The sequence below is a fragment of the Mercenaria mercenaria genome, chromosome 16 (assembly GCF_021730395.1).
Source record: "Mercenaria mercenaria strain notata chromosome 16, MADL_Memer_1, whole genome shotgun sequence".
In the NCBI taxonomy this organism is placed as follows: domain Eukaryota; kingdom Metazoa; phylum Mollusca; class Bivalvia; order Venerida; family Veneridae; genus Mercenaria; species Mercenaria mercenaria.
Window position 1 is genome coordinate 34,294,784 of NC_069376.1, and position 20,191 is coordinate 34,314,974.

Below are 20,191 nucleotides of genomic sequence, written 5' to 3' on the forward strand. Positions count from 1 at the left end.
TTACAAAACTGGGCCTGTTGTTTGATTTTTTATTCACTCAAATGTTCATGTCATCCGCTTAATTGGTGCAAACTTAAACGGTTTGATAGTTGAGTGACGAATGACTGACCAATGTTACACGCTTGTTATGCAAACAATCTAATTTTGACACGGTACTGATTGCCTAATTGTCACATGTCTACATGTATTCAAACTTTAACAAAGGCGATACGCAACAAGTAAGCTAGCAGACAATTATTGATTTTTGTCACAGTTGTCTTGGCAAAGGTGTTAATGTACACAGGTACATGTAGTTTTTACGCTGGTTATGATCAAATTAAATAACATATGCGGACTCGGTTTTTTTTGTTTTTTTTTCTCCGGAGCCAAGAGCATACCGCGTTATAACGAATACCGTGGTATATTGAGTAGCGTTATAATGGGTTTCGAGTGTAGTCATTACTCAGGTTAATATTCCAGTGTATTTTTTTTTCTTTAATTCTAGTCAAGTAACTAGTCTTCGTTGTTGCTCATAATAAATTAAGTATTTCTGAGAGTTTTTCAATATTTTTATGACCACTACCATAGCTGTAAGTCTTATGATAAAAATGGTGGTATACCGTGGTATATACTGCCGTAATTAGGAAAAAAACGTGGTATACCGCAGTATTTTTTTCAAGGCGGTACCCAGCCCTAACTGGGCAAACTTGGATCGTATTCCAATGCTTATTAGTGTCTTGACTGCAGCAGAATGATCTCATTTATTTCGCATTCATTTATATTCGTTAATTATGTTTATAAATTTTTGGAAACAATACATGTCATTATCAATTGCTTATTTAGAATAATGGATACAATATCACAACTTATGCCCAACATCTTAGACAGGAATAGCATGGTAAGTGGTATGTCAAGGCATCATGGATTGACTTCGTGTTGCCTCACTGATTTTTGTTTTCTCACTCCACCTTTGCTGTCTTTTAGCAGTTCATGGACATCTGCAGTATTATAAATTTTCAGTTTAGATAGTAAAAATAAGCGAAAAATTAAACCAAAATGAATTTTGTCCAGTCAACTTTACCAAATTTAAATTATACTTTGACTCAGCTGATATACTAAGTTTACTATACAAAAATTGCATTACAGAATATTTACTGTTCAAAGTTTTACATCTTACAAAATATTGTTAGTGAAATATTTGATTTTGTAACTAAGGCTGTTAAGACAGAAACAACTCCAAAGACAAAGGAAGAGGAGAAGGAGCTGACAAAGAAGGAAAGAGACTTACAGGCTGACGAGGTTGTCAAGGAGGTCCTTAAAGCCATACAGAGAGCTAAAGCTGACGAGAGGAAAGAGGAGTTAGAGGCCCAGCAGAGGTCTGCAGTAACTGTTAGGTAAGTTTTATGCTGATGACAAAGAAGCCATGAAATCACTTATTTTATGGGCATGGAGTTATGATTAGACAGTACTGTAATCAACACCATGGGTGATAGGGAGAGCAAAGGCTGACTGAATGCTACGGAAGACCTGTAGAGATAGAGAAGACATTTTTTTGTTGTTGGGTTTGTTGGGCACCGATGCAATTATAAGTCATACGGCAACTTTCCAGTTTTGATGGTGGAGGAAGACCCCAGGTGCCCCTCCATGCATTATTTCATCACCCAGCTGGCGCCTGGCGGCCTGGGTAGAACCACCGACCTTCCATAAGCCAGCTGAATGGCTTCCTCACATAAGGAATTCAATGCCCAGAGTGAGGCTCGAACCCACATCGATGAGGGGCAGGTAATTAGAGTCGGCAACCTCAACCACTCGCCCACGGAGGCCCATACAGGCTGAGCAAAGATTGTTATTAGCTGTCAGATTAATCTGAAGGAGAGTACTCAGTAGATTTAAAGCCACTACAAATATCTTTGTTTATAATGTCATGCATAATATGAAATAGGCAAATGTTGATATCTTCATATACATGTACTGTACGATTTTTCAAGAGAATTCACAAACATGAACTGAAAGTAGGAACAAGCAAATGTTCAACCTGGCAAAATAACATAATAACTTAAGTATGCAAAATGTTGACTTCATCAAAATGTGCAATTCTGCTATAATATGTATGAATTAATCAATGGAATATATGTGCTGTTTCAGGTCCCCGGATTCTGCATTGAGTTCTGGGCTGGACAAGAACGTGAAGTTTACTCCTATTGGCCCAGTGTTGTGGAAAGGATTTATTTACATGCAGGACGTGTCTAAATTTGTAACCACAGCATACAGGGTGACTGGACCAGCTGATCATTTGGTGAGTTAATCCTATGATTTAGGATCTGCAAGGCCGTTATAAATGTTAATATTTATATGTTATTCTTAGAGTTGTGAACAACATCCGGTCCAGGCACTGGAAATTTCTGAGATGCTCTTGAGTGTCTCCCACCTAACTAAGAGGCCTATACTGGTTCTTCCCAGGAAAGATGGCTTCACATGTATCAATGCTATACACCGGGCACGTTAAAGAACCAGACTGTTATTCGCAAAAAGCTAGGCTAAGTTAGCGGGACAGGCCTGTATCTAAAAAGGATTTCCCTCTATCTGTTCTGGGGGCTCTGTCTCACTCTGTCCCTCTTGTGAGATCGCTCTTTGTCTGTACTAGTAGAGGATGTGTGGCTGCATTTGCTTTATGTAAAGTGGCTTTGAACGTGTTTTTAATTGTGTAGGTGCGGCGTTAAACCCAACAAAATAAATAGAATTGAAAAGGGCGCTATATAAAATCTGGTATAATAATAATGATAATAACATCTTATTGTCCTGTTAGTTTTTGCTTTATTCCATAACTTTTAATATCACACATTTTGAAACATCTTTAATATAAATTTAGTAAGGTTTTGAAGTCTTAATTGAATGCCCAGAGAAGTTCTCTAAAAAGTAAAAAAACTGTACAGTTGAAACTCGATATCTGGAACGGGCTTACCTCAATATTCCGGCTATCTTGAAGACATTTTCATGTCCCATCCCAAAACTATGTGCACAAAATATCATTTTCAGTCGAATTTAGGTTATCTCGAAGTAAACATTCAATCCTTTGGAATTTGAGATACCAGAATGAGATTTCAGCTGTAATTCAGTCTGAATTTTATGATAAGCTGTAAATTATAAATATTACTTCTGTTTTTCAGAGTATACCAGATACAATCACATTGTGTGGAAGGATCAGCCCAGAACATGTTTGGGACTATCTTAATAAAGTTAAACAGTCAGCAACCAGGGTGAGTATTTATGCATCTATTAAATTTTACTTTTTTACAAGAATAAGAAAACCTTTGAAAGGAAACTATACATTGTAACAGTTCAGTTACATTACTTAAGAAGATTGATCAGATACTGCTGTTTAATATACTTTCTAAGCAAAAGAGATTTGAGCCGCGCCATGGGAAAACCGACATAGTGGCTTTGCGACCAGCATGGATCCAGACCAGCCTGCGCATCCACGCAGTCTGGTCAGGATCCATGCTGTTCGCTTTCAAAGCCTATTGCAAATAAAGAAACTGTTAGTGAACAGCATGGATCCTGACCAGACTGCGTGGATGCGCAGGCTGGTCTGGATCCATGCTGGTCGCAAAGCCACTATGTTGATTTTCTCATGGCGCGGCTCATTTATATAATATAGGTGGTCCAGTAGTCAAGTTGTAACACGCTTGACTGTCATTCTAGAGGTCTGGTGTTAGAATCCCTGTCCAGACACTGGCAGTTTCTAACATGATCTTGTGTGTCTCCTACCGAACTAAGAAGTCGGTACTAGTTCCTCCCATACACATTTTCTGAGACCCAGACAAATTGATATGGAGAGCGTGTAGCTGTTACATGAAAGATCTTCTGATACTTGATGACATAACAGAAATCTAAATGTCTCATTTTGTGGTCTCCATTACTGATTCTTGTGGGAAAGTTTTCATTTGCTTGTGGAGAACAATAAGTACTGGGACAGAATCCAGGCTGACTTGTCAGCATTTTATAACTGATACATTGTATAAAAGATTTGCAATTATTATAAACATTTCTTATATTCCTATATATAAATAGTAAAAAAGCCAAGCTAAATTTCACATATACTATTTGCCTTGCTCCCCTGATATTTGCATTGTGTGCCACTTTCTGATCCTGATGGAATGTCTGCATTTTCTGATGTTGATGTCATAAACTGTAAAATCATTTAATTTCGTGGGCATGAAATTTCGTGGTTTTGGTCAAAATGGCAATTTCATGGGGATATGAATTAGTGGATTTCAACTTTTGAACATAAAATGAATGGGAATTTTACTAGTTTGTTGGGATTAAATTTCGTAGATTGACTCGACCATGAAAGCCACGAAAATTAGTCCCCTACGAATATTAATGATTTCACAGTAATAAGTTTAATAAAAATTACAGTGAACTGTAGGAGTGTGCATTTCAAGATATAAGTGCAAACCTAGCTTCAAAAGTACCGTCTGATCTGTATGGATTTCAGGTATACTGCATTGCAGCCTTATTTTATAGAAATCACGTTTTCTGTTTATAGGACATTTGTGTGGTAAGATTCATACCTGGAGTGAATGAAGAGAAGGTGGCTTACATTAATTTGTACTCATACCTGAACAGTCGTAGTCGTTGTGGGGTGGTAGAACACAAGGCGAAGAATATCAAGGACTTCTACATTGTGCCACTTGCTTCACACAGTAAAATACCATCAGTCCTGCTTCCTTTTGATGGACCAGGTGAAAAATTATTCTGTTTATGTTTTAATTTTTTGTTGGTTGTGTACTTTTTGATGTCACAGGCGGCTTACTGATGGAAGTGTACATTAGATTTTTTTTTTACTGAGGCATATTTATAAGACTGTCTGTTATAGATATACCAGCTGTACCCATGTCCAGAGTATGTTGGAGGCTAGGGTCTGAGCTCCAGCTGGATCATGCCAAAAACTTCTGTAAATGGTTCTAGTAGCATCCTGACTTGGTGCCCAGCATGATGAGGATAGTTTTAAGACTGATGTCAGTATCATAAGAATGGATAGGGTGTTGTGCCATATGTCTAAGGGCATGTAATTTAAGCAAGGCAGCACTATAATGTCTGGCATTGTGCTTACTGCTAATAATGGACACAGTCGTTACGAGATTGAAAAATATTTAAAAGGGCACACACTATCTGAAGTGTATTCTAACTATTTCTTAAATATGTCATTTTTTCATTGGATGCTTTTTACAACTGTATATTGCAGGTCTGGAAGAAAACAGGTGCCATATGTTACTGGGTGTAATTATCCGGAACAAGGTGAAGCGGTCAAGTCTTAGTAGCTTGGACCTCCCTAAATCTAGTCATACACGTCATTCACACAGACCATCTAAATCACAACCACTGAAATCTGCTCTCAAAGACCCTGTAAGTACATGTATATGTGTCCCCCATGTTTTATATACTGACTGGGCATTGTATATGCCAGGGTTCATCAATATTCAGAGTCTGGAAAATTCAATATTTACTCGAAAAGGCAATATTATCAATGGATTTTCTTCAAATTTCTGTTAATATGATAGTTTTATATAAGAATGTAAAAATGTAGATATATTACAGACATACCATGGGCTTAGTTCAAAACAGTTTTAACTGAAATGAAATAAAGAATGAGATAATACAACTGTTTCATACAAAAGTCCTCATGTGGGGCATGGAGACTGAGTGTGCAGTGAAAGACGGCATGATCAAATCTCTTGATCACTGTGAGTATTTCTCAAACCCCTTCTGCAACTGATCAGAAAACTTCAGACTCTAGAGCATTGATGAATTTGGGCCCAGTATTCAGAGCTTTCACCCCCACCTTGCAGTAAATATTAGATACACTGAACATGACAAGATTTCTCAGTCCATGTTTTCTAATATCTACGAAGGTCAAGGCCACAAATGTCGATAAATTTTGTTTTTGACATACATAGTCTATAACTGTTATATGCTTTGATGGATAAATGAAACACTTTGTTACTGAAAACAAATCGTTACTGAGTTTTATTAGAATGGTAATTACCATATATTTGCCTTATGAACACTTCCAGGGACATTGCAGGTGTGGGGGGGGGGGGGGTGGGGGGAGGGTAGCATTTATAAAGGCTATAATTTATTTCTTACATTTTGTCAGTAAAAATAAACTTTTAACCCAACTTAAAATGAATGATTACAGTTGTAGCACTTTATTAATGCTGGTATTCCCACAATTATGATCTAAATTAACTTGAAATTATTATGTCTCCCCCCCCTCCCCCTCTGGGGGAGACATTGTTTTTGCCCTGTCCGTCCGTACGTCACACTTCATTTCCGAGCAATAACTGGAGAACTATTTGACCTAGAACCTTCAAACTTCATAGGGTTGTAGGGCTGCTGGAGTAGACGACCCTATTGTTTTTGGGGTCACTCTGTCAAAGGTCAAGGTCACAGGGGCCTGAACATTGAAAACCATTTCCGATCAATAACTGGAGAACCACTTGACCCAGAATGTTGAAACTTCATAGGATGATTGCTCATGAAGAGTAGATGACCCCTATGGATTTTGGGGTTACTCCGTCAAAGGTCAAGGTCACAGGGGCCTGAACATTGAAAATGATTTCCGATCAATAACTAGAGAACCACTTGACCCAGGATGTTGAAACTTCATAGGATGATTGGTCATGAAGAGTAGATGACCCCTATTGATTTTGGGGGTCACTCCGTCAAAGGTCAAGGTCACAGGGGCCTGAACATTGAAAACTATTTCCGATCAATAACTTGAGAACCACTTGACCCAGAATGTTGAAACTTAATAGGTTGATTGGTCATGAAGAGTAGATGACCCCTATTGATTTTGGGGTCACTCCGTCAAAGGTCAAGGTCACAGGGGCCTGAACATTGAAAACCATTTCCGATCAATAACTAGAGAAACGCTTGACCCAGAATGTTGAAACTTCATAGGACGATTGGTCATGTAGAGTAGATGACCCCTATTGTTTTTGGTGTCACTCTGTTAAAGGTCAAGGTCACAGGGGCCTGAACATTGAAAACCATTTCCAATCAATAACTTGAGTACCACTTGACCCAGAGTGTTGAAACTTCATAGGATGATTGTACATGCAAAGTAGATGACCCCTATCGATTTTGGGGTCATTCTGTAAAAGGTCAAGGTCACAGGGGCCTGAACATTGAAAAACATTTCCGGTCAGTAACTTGAGAACAACTTGACCCAGAATGTTGAAACTTAATAGGATGATTGGTCATGCAGAGTAGATGACCCCTATCGATTTTGGGGTCACTCTGATAAAGGTCAAGGTCACAGGGGCCTGAACATAGAAAACCGTTTCTGATCAATAACTTGAGAACCTCTTGACCCAGAATGTTAAAACTTTATAGGATAATTGGACATACAGAGTAAATTACCCCAATCAATTTTGGGGTCACTCTATTAAAGGTCAAGGTCACAGGGGCCTGAACACGGAAAACAATTTCCGGTCAGTAACTTGAGAAACACTCAACCCAGAATGTTGAAACTTCATAGGATGATTGCTCATGCAGAGTAGATGACCCCTATCTCTTTTGGGGTCACTCCGTTAATGGTCAAGGTCATGGGCCTGAACATTGAAAACCATTTCCGATCAATAACTTGAGAACCTCTTGATCCAGAATGTTGAAACTTCATAGGATAATTGAACATGCAGAGTAGATGACCCCTATTGATTTTTGGGTCAGTCTATTAAAGGTCAAGGTCACAGGGTCCTGGTCATGTGAAATCATTTCCGGAAAATAACTTGAGAACCACTTGATCTAAAATGTTGAAACTTGATAGGATGATTGGACATGCAGAGTAGATGACCCCTATTTATTTTGGGGTCACTTGATCAAAGGTCAAGGTCACAGGAGCCTGAACAGTGACTTGAGAACCACTAGGCCAAGAGTGTTGAAACTTAGCAGGATGACTGGTTATGCCAAGTAGATGATCGCTATTGCAGCCAACCATCAGTGTCTCTTTGACTTTCGCTCCTGACTCCTATTGACTTCTTGCCTATACCACTTTGCGTTGGGGGAGACATGGGCTTTTTTGCAAAAGCATCTTCTAGTTTTTTTTATAATTTAGGATAGGGTGTGTGTTTATTAGCAGGAGGGCATTACATAGGGAATATACAGTAGATTCAACAATTTTTCCTTTCTCATCTCATTGCTTCTTAACAAGTAGGGGACTTTGTATTGCTTGGCACTTGTTTACATCAGGACTGCATTCTATTAGATCATGTCATGCCCACATTTATACAAGAAAATATTGAATTTCATTGCCTTGCATTAAGTTCTGTCTTTTTCATTGTCTCTTTGTTATGTCCCCCTTTGAAGAAGGATGGGTATATTGTTTTGCAGATGTCGGTCGGTCAGGATGTAGACAAATATGTTTCTGGATGATAAATCAAGAACACTTGGGCCTAGGATCACGAAACTTAACAGGGAGATTGATCATGACCAGCATTTGACCCTATAGATTTTGAGGACAATAGGTCAAGGTCACGTTGACCCAGAGCAGTTTAACTTTTGTGTACATTGACCAAATAATTTCTGTTCCTTGTGCAATTACTGAATGCATCAAGGGGGGCGTTTCGTGTTCTACGAGCTCTTGTTTTATATTGTTTTTCTGTTATCATACTTTTATTATATCCTTGAATTCGTAGAGAAAAACAGCTTCCAAGAAAAATGCATCTGGCACAGGGGTAATCACACATATTGTTTTAGTTGCACATGTTTGTTACAAAGATCTATGTGTATTTAGCATGCTGTAATGTATGAAAATTGTGTTATTGTACAGAAGTAAGACTTCATCATTAAGTGAATATTCAAAGATTCCTATCAATATTCAAGTTTATGGGGGAGATAAGGTGCCAAATTAAGATTTTTTCCCTCAAATTGCTTAACCTTTAGCCTGCTGGCGGCAAGTGATTCTGCCTTTGTGACCAGTACAGACCAAGATCGGATGTGCAGGCTGATCATGGTCTGCGCTGTTCGCTATTCAGTCAGTAAATTTTCAGTGAATACCCCTTCAAATGATAAATGGTATTGCCCACATTGAATTATAGATCAGTCCATTTTAGAAATGTAGCAGGTTAAAGGTTAAGGTAGTGGACTGCTAATGACAGTTGGCAACTTTCATTTGAGTATGTATTCTTTAGTGCAGTTTTGGCATTCCTTTTTTGTTATGGAAAGCCATGTGCTTGGCTGGTTGTATTTGATGACCAAAGAATGTCAAAATAGCAAAAAGAAAATACTTTGATTTTAGCAAGTGATATAGTACCTTTCCATTTTCACCTACATTTCTTATGTTAAGTCAGCAGTTTTGCCATTTTAACATTGAGTAAGAAAAAGTATAAGAAACACAAGGACTTCGTAGCAAACAGACAAATCAAAAGAGATGCTAGTATTTGTAAACCAAGGCCCTACCTATCAGAATTAGTGATGGGCAGGACTGTAATTTGTAAACAGTCTCCTATATGTCTCAGACATCCTATAACGCATATTTAAAAAAATTATCTGATGCAAGAATTGTACTCAAGATAGGATTTTAACATATACCCTCTGTTTTATAACATAAGTGATTTCTAATTGAGACATTTCTGTTGAAGACTAGCATCTCTGAGATTTTGAAGAGTTAGTCCTATCCAGCATATTAATGGCTAACATGTCATAAATAAATAACAGCATGTTATCACTGTGTTTAGTTAGAGCTGTCATTGTTGTGGTACAAGAACCATCTTAGTTATTTTTAGCTCATCTGATTTTTGGAAAAAAAAGTGATGAGTTATTGTCATCACTTCTTCTTCTTCTTCTTCTCGTTTGCAATTGTCATCACTTGATCGGCGTTGGCGTTGCATGGTTAAGTTTTATGTTTAAGTCAGCTTTTCTCCTTAACTATCAAAGCTATTGCTTTAAAACCTACAACATTTGTTCACCATCAATAGCTGACTCTGTACAGCAAGAAACATAACTCCATCCTGCTTTTGCAAGAATTATGACCCCTTTTGGACTTAAAAAATGTCAGATAGAAAATATCAGATTTCTTGGGTTACTGGTAAGTTTTGCGTTTAGGTCATCTTTTCTCCCTAACGGTCAAAGCTGCTGCTTTAAAACTTGGAGCAGTTATTGGTCCTGCACAGCAAGTACGTAACTCTACATGGCTTTTTGCAAGAATTATGGCTCCTTTTGGACTTAGAAAATCATGGGCAGGACAATATTTCTATTATACAGAGACAAAAAAAAAAAATCAGGTGAATGTCTCCACCCGCAAGGCTGTGCTCTTGTTAATATTAGATGTAACAATTTTAGGCCTTGTTAGTAGGATGGCTTTTAAAATACCAGTCAATTTCAATAGTGAGGGTTTTCTCATTTCCAAATTGGGAACATGTTGCTTCCCTATTTGATGGAAAGAGGGTCTGGCTGGCTCATTAAGAACACATGACTTACAAATTGAGAGGTTGCAGGTTTGATCTCTAGGTAAGAGGAATTTCCAATGTATTGGTTTGACCAGAGGTCATTTATCCTTGGTAGAGACAACTGAACAACTTAAGGGTCCATATTCATCACCATTTAATAAAGCCTGAAACTAAAACTTAAATGTGCTAAATTTACTCTTTGATCTGTCAGTCAAAAATTAGCACAGAGAATAATGAAACTTTGCAAGAGTATTTCTTCAGTACCTAAAAACAGCTCCACAGAATTCGAGTATAGATATGTTGTGACAAAGTTATAACAAGTTGATTAGTCAGCATGTAAGTTTCAGACATTGAATGTTGATGAATACAGGTCCAAACCATCCATATGTATTTGTCCTCAGTCAAATTGTCACAGGTAATTCCTAATATCTAGGGCTGAAACTCCTGACCACTACAGTGTTAATCTTTTTCATCTGACCAGGCAGCTTTTCATATAACAAGACCATTGGATTTAAAAATTAAAAAGAAATATGTGAGCCCTTGCACTTTAGCGGTCCCTATTATTATAGAAGTTTAAAAATGTCTTGAAAAATTAAAAGTTATGAGGGGTTACTTTATTCTGAGATGAATATGTTTGGGGGCTTTGCTCTTATACCCCCACTTTGCCCCACACCCCGACTTGCTGCGCATTCACATTGTAAACTTCCGGGGATCACTAAAGTTCATTCTACCCAAAATATGCCATATATTCATTATCAGTCCTGTTGATGACTGCTCTTTGTTGCATCTGTGCATGATTATTCACATATCCTGGCTTTAGATTATAGTTAAGGCAAGGTATACACATGTGTTTAGATTACTGTAAAATTATTTATATTTGTGGGGAACTCACTTTCGTGGATTTTGTGGTTGTGTCAAACCCTGAAAATTAAAGCCAGTGACCAAGTAAAATTCACATCCATTTTGTCTTCAAAATTTGAAATCCATAATTTCATAATCCCATGAAATACTCATTTTGGCATAGACCACGAAATTTTATCCCCACAAAAATTAGATGATTTCACAGTTCCACTGTATTTAACTAAGTACTGACTTGAGGTAAGATTAGGAACTTCATTAGTATACATTCATAAGTTAGTATTTGTTCATAGAATGTGTAAGATATGTAAGGTTGGTTTTGTTTTTTTCATTCTTAAAAATGGTACTTCAAGTTCAAGGCTCTGGTGTTGTTGAATACAGATTTAAAGCATATAAAACAAACAGATTGAAGAAAGAAGCAGATGTTATGCGGATGATGTCTATGTGTACATACAGGAAATATATATAAGTGTGCAAAAAATGGTTTGGTGAATTAGTAGTGTCACTATATGCAAATGTTCACGATTTTAAATCTCAGTAATATATTTTACTTAAACATGTACATTAATAAATATTCACTGTAACTTTAATCTAAACCATGATTATTGCAGTTTGATCCAGAAAGTCCTGACAAATCTTCTTCAAGTTCACCAAAGACATCCAGTTCATCAAGTACACCTCAGGCAATCATCTCTGAGAAAAAGAAGGCGATTTCCTTTGATCCAATAGTGAAGGAATATTCTCATGTCTCTGAACAAGGTATCGGACTTGGAAAAATCTTATAGAATTTAGAAATTAAATAATGCTGTTTTTAGCTCACCTCGGCCAAAGGCTTATGGTGAGCTTTTGTGACCACTCAATGTCCGTCGTCCGTCCGTCAACATTTTCTAAAAAAACCTTCTTCTTGAAAACCACTTGGCAGAATTACTCCAAACTTCACAGGAATGATCCTTGGGTGGTCCTCTTCAAAATTGTTCAAAGAATTTAATTCCATGCAGAACTCTGGTTGCCATGGCAACTGAAAGGAAAAACTTTAAAAATCTTCTTGTCCAAAACCGCAAGGCGTAGAGCCTTGATATTTAGCATGTAACATAATCTTATGGTCCTCTGTTAAGACTGTTCAAATTGTGCCCCTGGAATGAAAAGAGGCCCCACCCCGGGGGTCACAAGTATTACATAGACATATAGTTAAAAACTTAAAAAGTTTTACATAGACATATAGTAAAAAACTTAAGAATCTTCTTGTCTAAAACCACATGACATAGGCCTTTAATATTTTGTATGAAGCATTGCCTTGTGGTCCTCTACCAAAATTTTTCAAATTATGCCCCCGGGGTGAATAGAGGCCCTGCCCCGGGGGGTCTCATATTTTACATATATAAGAAATAAAAACTTTAAAAATCTTCTTGCATGAAACTGCAAGGCCTAGGCTTTTGGTATTAAGTATGTTGACTTTCCTAGTGTTTCTCTACCAAAATTGTTCAAATTATGTCCCTAGGGTGAAAAGAGGCCCTACCCTGGGGGAGTACCAAGTTTAATAAAGACTTATATAGGAAAGAAATTAAAGATCTTCTTGTCTGAATGTTAAAGGCTTAGGCATTTGATATTTGGTGTGTAACATTGCCTGGTGGATCTCTAACAAGTTTGTTCAAATTATGCCCCTGGGGTGAAGAGGCCCCACCCTGGGGATCACTTGTTATAATTATGAGTTATATAGGAAAAAATACTTCAAAAATTATCAGGTCATATTTCCTAGACTGTTTAATTATAATTACCTGATGACCCAAGCGATTAGGGATCACTTGACTGTGACCTTGACCTACTGACCTACTTTCTTGTTTTTTAAGATACAGCCTTGAAATTTGGATGACATGTACAGTTTTGCACACCAATCTTAAAACTGTCTTTCAGTGACCATGAATGTGACCTACTGACTTACTTTCTAATATTTTAGCGCCAGTTTGCCATTTGAAAAGTGTGGCTCATATTATTCAGATGAGTGGTTCAGGGTCATCATGACCCTCTTGTTCCAATAGGGTGTTGTGGCAAATAATTATGTTTCCCACCATATGTGGGAGACATTTTAATTTACTCCTATCTGTGTGTCTGCCTGTCACAAATCTTGTCCGCACTCTAAGTCGAACATTTCTCATCCAGTCTTCACCAAACTTAAACAAAATGTGTTTGACGATAAGTCCTCAGTTAAGTTCGATAACTAGCCAAATCAGCCTAGGCACTTTTAAATTATGGCCCTTGAATTACCCAAAATCAGCCTTTTTACTCTTCAAAGGTATATTTATAGTGAGTAAAAAGTAAAAACTGACTTACTATTTAGATGATAAGGCAGTTGTGGGGGACTTGCGCTTTTCTCAAAACCAGCTGTAGTTTATGTATTTATTTTGTGGGGTTTAACGTCGCACCGACACAATTATAGGTCATATGGCGACTTTCCAGCTTTGATGGTGGAGGAAGACCACAGGTGCCCCTCTACGCATTATTTTGTCACAACAGGCACCTGGGTAAAACCACCGACCTTCCGTAAGCCAGCTGGATGGCTGAGGCTTGAACCCACATCGATGAGGGGCAAGTGATTTGAAGTCAGCGACATTAACCACTCAGCCACGGAGGCCCCATTTTTGGTATACAGGTGTAACATCATAAAATACAGGTCAAGTTTGACTTTAACTACAAACCACCAATTTTTACCTAGTTATGACCCCATTCCAACTTAAAATATGCTATACTTATGTGACAATAAGCGTATTGTGGGAGTATTATTTGTCACTCCTGTGACAGTTCTAGTTATGTAACGTTTTGAGTCTGAAACATATTTTTTAGCAAATGCACTTGTTGGGAACTTGTGACTTGTTACTGATTGACCTAATTGAATGTATATGTCAGCAACCACAGTCTCAAAAAAAGAGTTACATGAAGAACCATTCTGCAATACCGTATTTCTTTCATTAAAATGGCAGTATAATAAAAAAAGCAGTGTAGCTTTAATGCTTTGATATATGGAAGCTGTCCAGCTGGCTTGAAGAAGGTCAGTGATTCAACCTTAGGTCCATTCACCATTAAAATAAAATGTTCTATTTTTACAGATGACTTATTTCGTATCTTTTGTTTTTATTAGATGACTTATTTCATACGTTCTATTTTTATTGATGACTCATTTCATATGTTCTATTTTTATTGATGACTCATTTCCTATGTTCTGTTTTTTACAGATGATTCATATGAACCAGGAAGTGATTATCCTTTGGATCTGAACGCCCCATATGACCCAGAAAAAGAAGCGCTGAAAGAACCAGCTAAACCTAAACCAGGTTTCATTTCTTATTCTTGATTTCAATTAGAAAAAAACTAAGATGTTGCAAAGGATTTGAATTTACATTTGTTAAATGATAGAAAAATGATTAGAAAGTTAAAGAAAATTGATAATCAGATTTAGATGGGTGTTGCACATTTTTATTACGGCTCATGAACAAACTTGGTCAAAATAGGTGTGCTATTACTTTGCTTGGTTGTGTCCTTTGCTTCTTTATATGAGCCGCGCCATAAGAAAACCAACATAGTGCCTTTGCGACCAGCATGGATCCTGACCAGCCTGTGCATCCGCGCAGTCTGGTCAGGTTCCATGCTGTTCGCTTTTAAAGCCTATTGAAATTGGAGAAACAGTTAGCGAACAGCATGGATCCTGACCAGACTGCGCGGATGCGCAGGCTGGTCTGGATCCATGCTGGTCGCAAAGCCACTATGTTGATTTTCTTATGGCATGGCTCATATAGATTTTATTTACTTGCGTCAATAGTAAGAAACTTAATTAGGAAGTCTGTCTGTCTGAGCAAAAAAATATCATATCTTTGAAATGAAGAAAACAAATCTGGGCATTGCCTTGTGGTAATTCACCAGCGTTATTGTCTGTCTGCATTGCCTTGTGGTAAGTCACCAGCATTACTGTCTGTCTTTTCAGAAAAATCAGCTAAAACTGATCCAGTAACCCTTATGATGGAGAAGATTGCACAGAGTAAGAATCCGGCTGAGGCAACTACTGCCATGGTAGCTGCATTAGCAACCACGTCCAAACTTGGTAACCAGCGTAAACTTCTGCTTGAACTCACAAAGAAAGTAGATGAACAAAAACGTTTATTAGAACAAAAACGAATCTCAACGAAATTAGGACAGTCACCTTCAGGGAGTTCCCCGGGTCCTTCGTCAACCACGGTTGTAACGAGTACATCATCTTCTAGTATTGGGATTTCTTCTAAAGACCCAAGATTAAGGGCCCAAAATGCTGCAGCTGTGGCTGCTGCAGCAGCAAGTGCTAGTGATAAAACTGAAAGTAGTGTGGAACCTATGGATATTGATTTAAGAGTTCCAACTGGCGTACAAGCTCCTTCAGGTGTCCCACCACCTACAGGTGTTCCAACACCAGTAGGCATACCAGCAGTATTAGGAGTGCCTCCTTCCTCAGGTTTAAGTGCACCAACAGCTTCTTTTACATTTACGCCTTCTAAACCTTCATCAGTATTACCCTCTTCTATCACAACTTCTGCGCTTGAAAAATCTGTTTCTATTTTATCATCTTTGACTTCTGAAATAGCTTCAGATGCTGCATCTCCTGTTAAACCAAGCACAGAAAAAACTAAAAATGAACCACAGGCAGCTGTTAAACCATTTTCTACAACAGTTAAGTCACAATCACATACATTAACATCGTCATTAGTTCTTGGTGAAAATAAAGCTGAAGACAAGACAAAACTAGCAAAGTTAAGTGTTGTTAGTGATTCTGTTGTGAAACCAAAAGGTTTTTATGTAGATCATCGTGAAAAGGAGGAAATGGCCAAAACTAATAAAACTGGGAGCGGTAGTGTTTCTAAAATAGATAAAGAAGAGGCAGGTGAACACTTGACTGCAGTTAAAAGTTCTGAAAATAAAAATGAAACAGTTAAGTCGAAATTTGATGATTCAGTTGGGAAGTCTGAGGATGAAAAAACAAAGAAAGGTGCTCAGCATGAGATCATTTCTCAACTCATGGCTGAAGTTAGTGGTAAATCAGTAACAGATTCAAAACCTATTAAAAAGGAAACAGATTCAGAAATCCAAGATGAAATCCAGGAACCAAAAAAGGAACAAACTGAACAGACTTCTAAACAAGTACCAAATGTAGCAGCACTGTTTAAGGGATTGGCAAATACTGGTGCAGGCAATACTGATGCAAGTAAAAAATCTGGAATCCAGCTCCCATCAGCATTAATGTCTTTGTTTTCTAAATTACCAGGCAGCGCTGAAGAACCAAAAGAGGCAGCCCCAGCTAAGATTCCTGGCTTTTTCACAGCGGAATCTGAAGAAGCTGCTGAAGATACTGATCTCAGACAGTCTGAACCAACTGCTGAAACAAGTGTTTCTACAAGTGATAATAAAGAAGAGAAAGACTCTGAAGAAAAACTATCTAAGTCATTTCTGGGATTTGATTATGATTCAGATTCATCAGGTGGAAGTTTTGAAGGATTTGATGATGATGGAACTAAAAAACTAAGCCCTAGAAAAAGAAAATTTATTCAAAAAAGTCCCCGTGCTCTGAGCCCTAACAAGAATTCACCAAGGACTAATTTGTTTGGGGATGTTGATGAGAGGGGGACTCCACCAATAGAGGATGTTGATTTCAGGCAACATGCAAATAATGATGTTGATTTAAGACCAGACACTGAAACTCAGCCTAAAGACATTGATGAGAGAATATCTGTACACATTGCAGGAGCAAGTGGACAGCCACTCCCACCTGGTGAAGGTCCTATGCACCCATTTCCCCCACCAGGTTTAAGGCTTCCTTTTATCCCTTCTTCACAACCTCTTCCCCCAGGAACTGAATCTTCTCAGCCACCCCCTCCAGGAGTTGAATGGGACCACCCAACACCAATGCCAAATATGGCACCCCCTACAGGGGAATGGGGGCACCCTCCTTTACCAGAAACATCACAACCACCACTTCCTGCTGAGCCTCCAATGCCCAAACCCCCTGAACCGCCAGTGAAAAAGAAGAGAGATGATGAAGGAAATAAAAAAGATGACGACTATTCAGACAATGAAGGTGAAACTAAGTACCAGTCCAAAAACAGTAAGAAGAAAAAGAAGAAAAAGGAAAGAAAAAATAAAAAAGGGGGGCAAGTGATGAGTGATGAAAGGCTTAAACAAATAGTTCTAGAAATTGCCAAAAATGAACCTATAGATCCTCCACCCATACCTCCAATGGTGCGGCCAATGCATGGTATGCGGTATGGTCCACCACAGCAGATGATGCCAATGCCGCCAATGGGTGTTCCAATGCCGCATGGTCCACCAGTTATGACAAGTGTACCTGTCACAACGCAGCTTATGCCTCCAAATATGGCTAGCATGGAGATGCCAAGCATTGGAAACACTAGTTGGATGAACGCAGGTGCTGCTGGTCCAGGATTGAACACCCAGTCGCAGATGGTGCCTCCAAATGTCCCTCCACATATGCAGCCAGGAGTTGCTACAAATCCACAGCATCTTGGACCAGCACTGGATTCCTCCTCACGTCAATTCAAAGATCGGCCTAAAGGTCCCGGTGGCCAGCACAAAGGTCCAACTTCAAAAGAATATGCAAAGAAACCTCCATCATTGTTAGATCTCCCAACTTTAGTACCACCGCCAAAATTACTGGGAAAGGCAGCAGAAATGTCTTCTAGTTCAGGTTCAGGGTCACCTTCAATGAGGGACACAAGAGGGCCAAATGAAGACATGAGTTTTAATGAACCAGAACAAACTTTTATGCAAGCAGATATGGACCCAAAAGATCATATTATTGACTCAGTAAATCAGGGTGTAGCTATGGAGCGCAGAAGGGACCAAGAAGAAAGGTCACGTGAGAGAGACAGAGATGAGAGGAGAAGAGACAGGCATAGAAGTCGATCTGGAGACCGAAGCCGAAGAAGTAGATCCGGTGAGAGAAGGTACAGAAGTAGATCGCATGAAAGAGAGTCTGACCGTCACCATAGAGAAAGGTCACATGATCGTGATCGCCATCATTACAGAGATAGTAGAGATAGAAATCGAAGCAGAGATCACAGCAGAAGTCGAGATAGGGACAGGCGAAGTGGTAGAAGTCACAGACATTGAATTGAATTACGTTTTTTATCATAGGGCATTCAGTATACATAAGGTGTACAAGTATGGAAAATTCTATCAGTGGCATTGATTGTGTTTAATAGCGTTACTCTTAAAAGGGTTGAGAATAGATTTTAAGATCACTTATTTGTGTTATTTTACATGTATTTATTATAGTTACATGTGTTTAAGGTAATGAATGTGTAATGTTACTCGGCAATTTACAGTGATTTACGTATTCCTATTAAGCAGTTTGGCATACTTCAGAAGTAAATGTATCTTGACACGTACATGATTATTTTAAGTAAGAGAATACAAAAGCTGCACATGGAAAATACAAAATTCTGGTTTCATTGATTTGAATTTAGAACTTACATGCAGGTTTTTAAGAAATGTTGCTATTGTATTTTCATGTTACAAAAATAAACTGTTACTCCCAAGATTTGAGGAAAGTAATTTTTGAAAAATACCTTGAACTAATTAAAAGAAAGGGGAAAATTTTATGCTTTAAACATTGTTTATCATGTAAAACTAATCTCGCAAATATTTTTATATTGTAGATATTTGTCATACAGTCACATATTTTACTTGTGAAAAAAATCATGTTTGCAGTTTTAAGAAATTATATTTTACACTGTACATAAGTGATACAAACATTAGTCAACTTTTGTACTTCCCAAATTTTGGGGGTCACTTAAGTTGCCCTTTTCTGCCCATACCTCACCAGCCTTTTTATTCAGCATGAGAAGTTGTGCACATGGTATTTTAATTGGGATCTCACACAGCCAGACCTGAGTCATGACCCTTGACTTGGTAAAAAAATAGGCATAAAAAATTATGTCGCACATATCTTAAAACTTATTTGAGCAAAGGTTATGGAACTTAAAAGCAATGGTGTTCATCATGTGATTTTGTGCACCTGGGGTTTTGTTTGGGATTTCAGTCTGTCAGACCAGAGTTGTGGCCTTTGATAAAGGAAGGGTATGAATGTTTATGTTGCATGTATGTCAAAAAGTATTTGATGTAAAGTCATTAAGGGATTGTTATATAGCGTATGAATGTGTACACCTGGTGTTCTCTTTGGGATTTCATTTAGTTTGACTAGAGTTATAATCCTCGACTTAGTGAAAAATACACATAAGGTTTTTAAAAGTTCATGTTGCAGATATCTATAAAAAATAATTCACCTAGAGTCATGAAACCATGTACAGTGATAGAAAGGCAGGGGAGGATGGGGTCACCCCTGTGTCCTATGGACACGCGTCTAGTTGTATTTGCTATTTGCTGACTTTGACATGCATATCCCTTGAACTGTCGATGTACTTTTTTTTTTTAGCTCACCTGAGCACGAAGTGCTCAAAGGTGAGCTTTAGTGATCACCCTGTGTCCGGCGTCCGTCGTCGTCCGTCGTCCGTCCGTCCGTCCGTCCGTCCGTCGTCAACAATTTGACTGTTAACACTCTAGAGCTCACATTTTTGGCCCAATCTTTATGAAACTTAGTCAGAATGTTACCCTCGATAAAATCTTGGACGAGTTCGATATTGGGTCATCTGGGGTCAAAAACTAGGTCACCAGGTCAAATCAAAGGAAAAGCTTGTTAACACTCTAGAGGTCAGAATTTTGGCCCAATCTTAATGAAACTTGGTCAGAATGTTTCCCTCAATAAAATCTTGGACGAGTTTGATATTGGGTCATCTGGGGTCAAAATCTAGGTCACCAGGTCAGATCAAAGGAAAAGCTTGTTAACACTCTAGAGGTCACAGTTTTGA

The 20,191-nt window shown here is 38.2% G+C and overlaps 1 protein-coding gene across 2 annotated transcripts in view; it reads left to right on the plus strand.

Annotated features, from left to right (window-relative positions):
* LOC123540001 (death-inducer obliterator 1-like) overlaps positions 1-19,750 on the plus strand; it is a 43,907-nt gene extending 24,157 nt beyond the window's left edge. Inside the window, exons 16-24 of one of the 2 annotated variants that reach the window (XM_053526677.1) lie at positions 1,195-1,373; positions 2,125-2,275; positions 3,147-3,236; positions 4,529-4,724; positions 5,228-5,388; positions 8,682-8,720; positions 11,903-12,050; positions 14,519-14,617; positions 15,265-19,750. In XM_053526677.1, coding sequence (XP_053382652.1) covers positions 1,195-1,373; positions 2,125-2,275; positions 3,147-3,236; positions 4,529-4,724; positions 5,228-5,388; positions 8,682-8,720; positions 11,903-12,050; positions 14,519-14,617; positions 15,265-18,434 — 4,233 coding nt within the window. In that variant the 3' untranslated portion in view covers positions 18,435-19,750. The remainder of the gene's footprint in view (positions 1-1,194; positions 1,374-2,124; positions 2,276-3,146; positions 3,237-4,528; positions 4,725-5,227; positions 5,389-8,681; positions 8,721-11,902; positions 12,051-14,518; positions 14,618-15,264) is intronic. The other variant, XM_053526678.1, reaches the window with a different exon arrangement.
* The last annotated feature ends 441 nt before the right edge of the window (positions 19,751-20,191 follow it).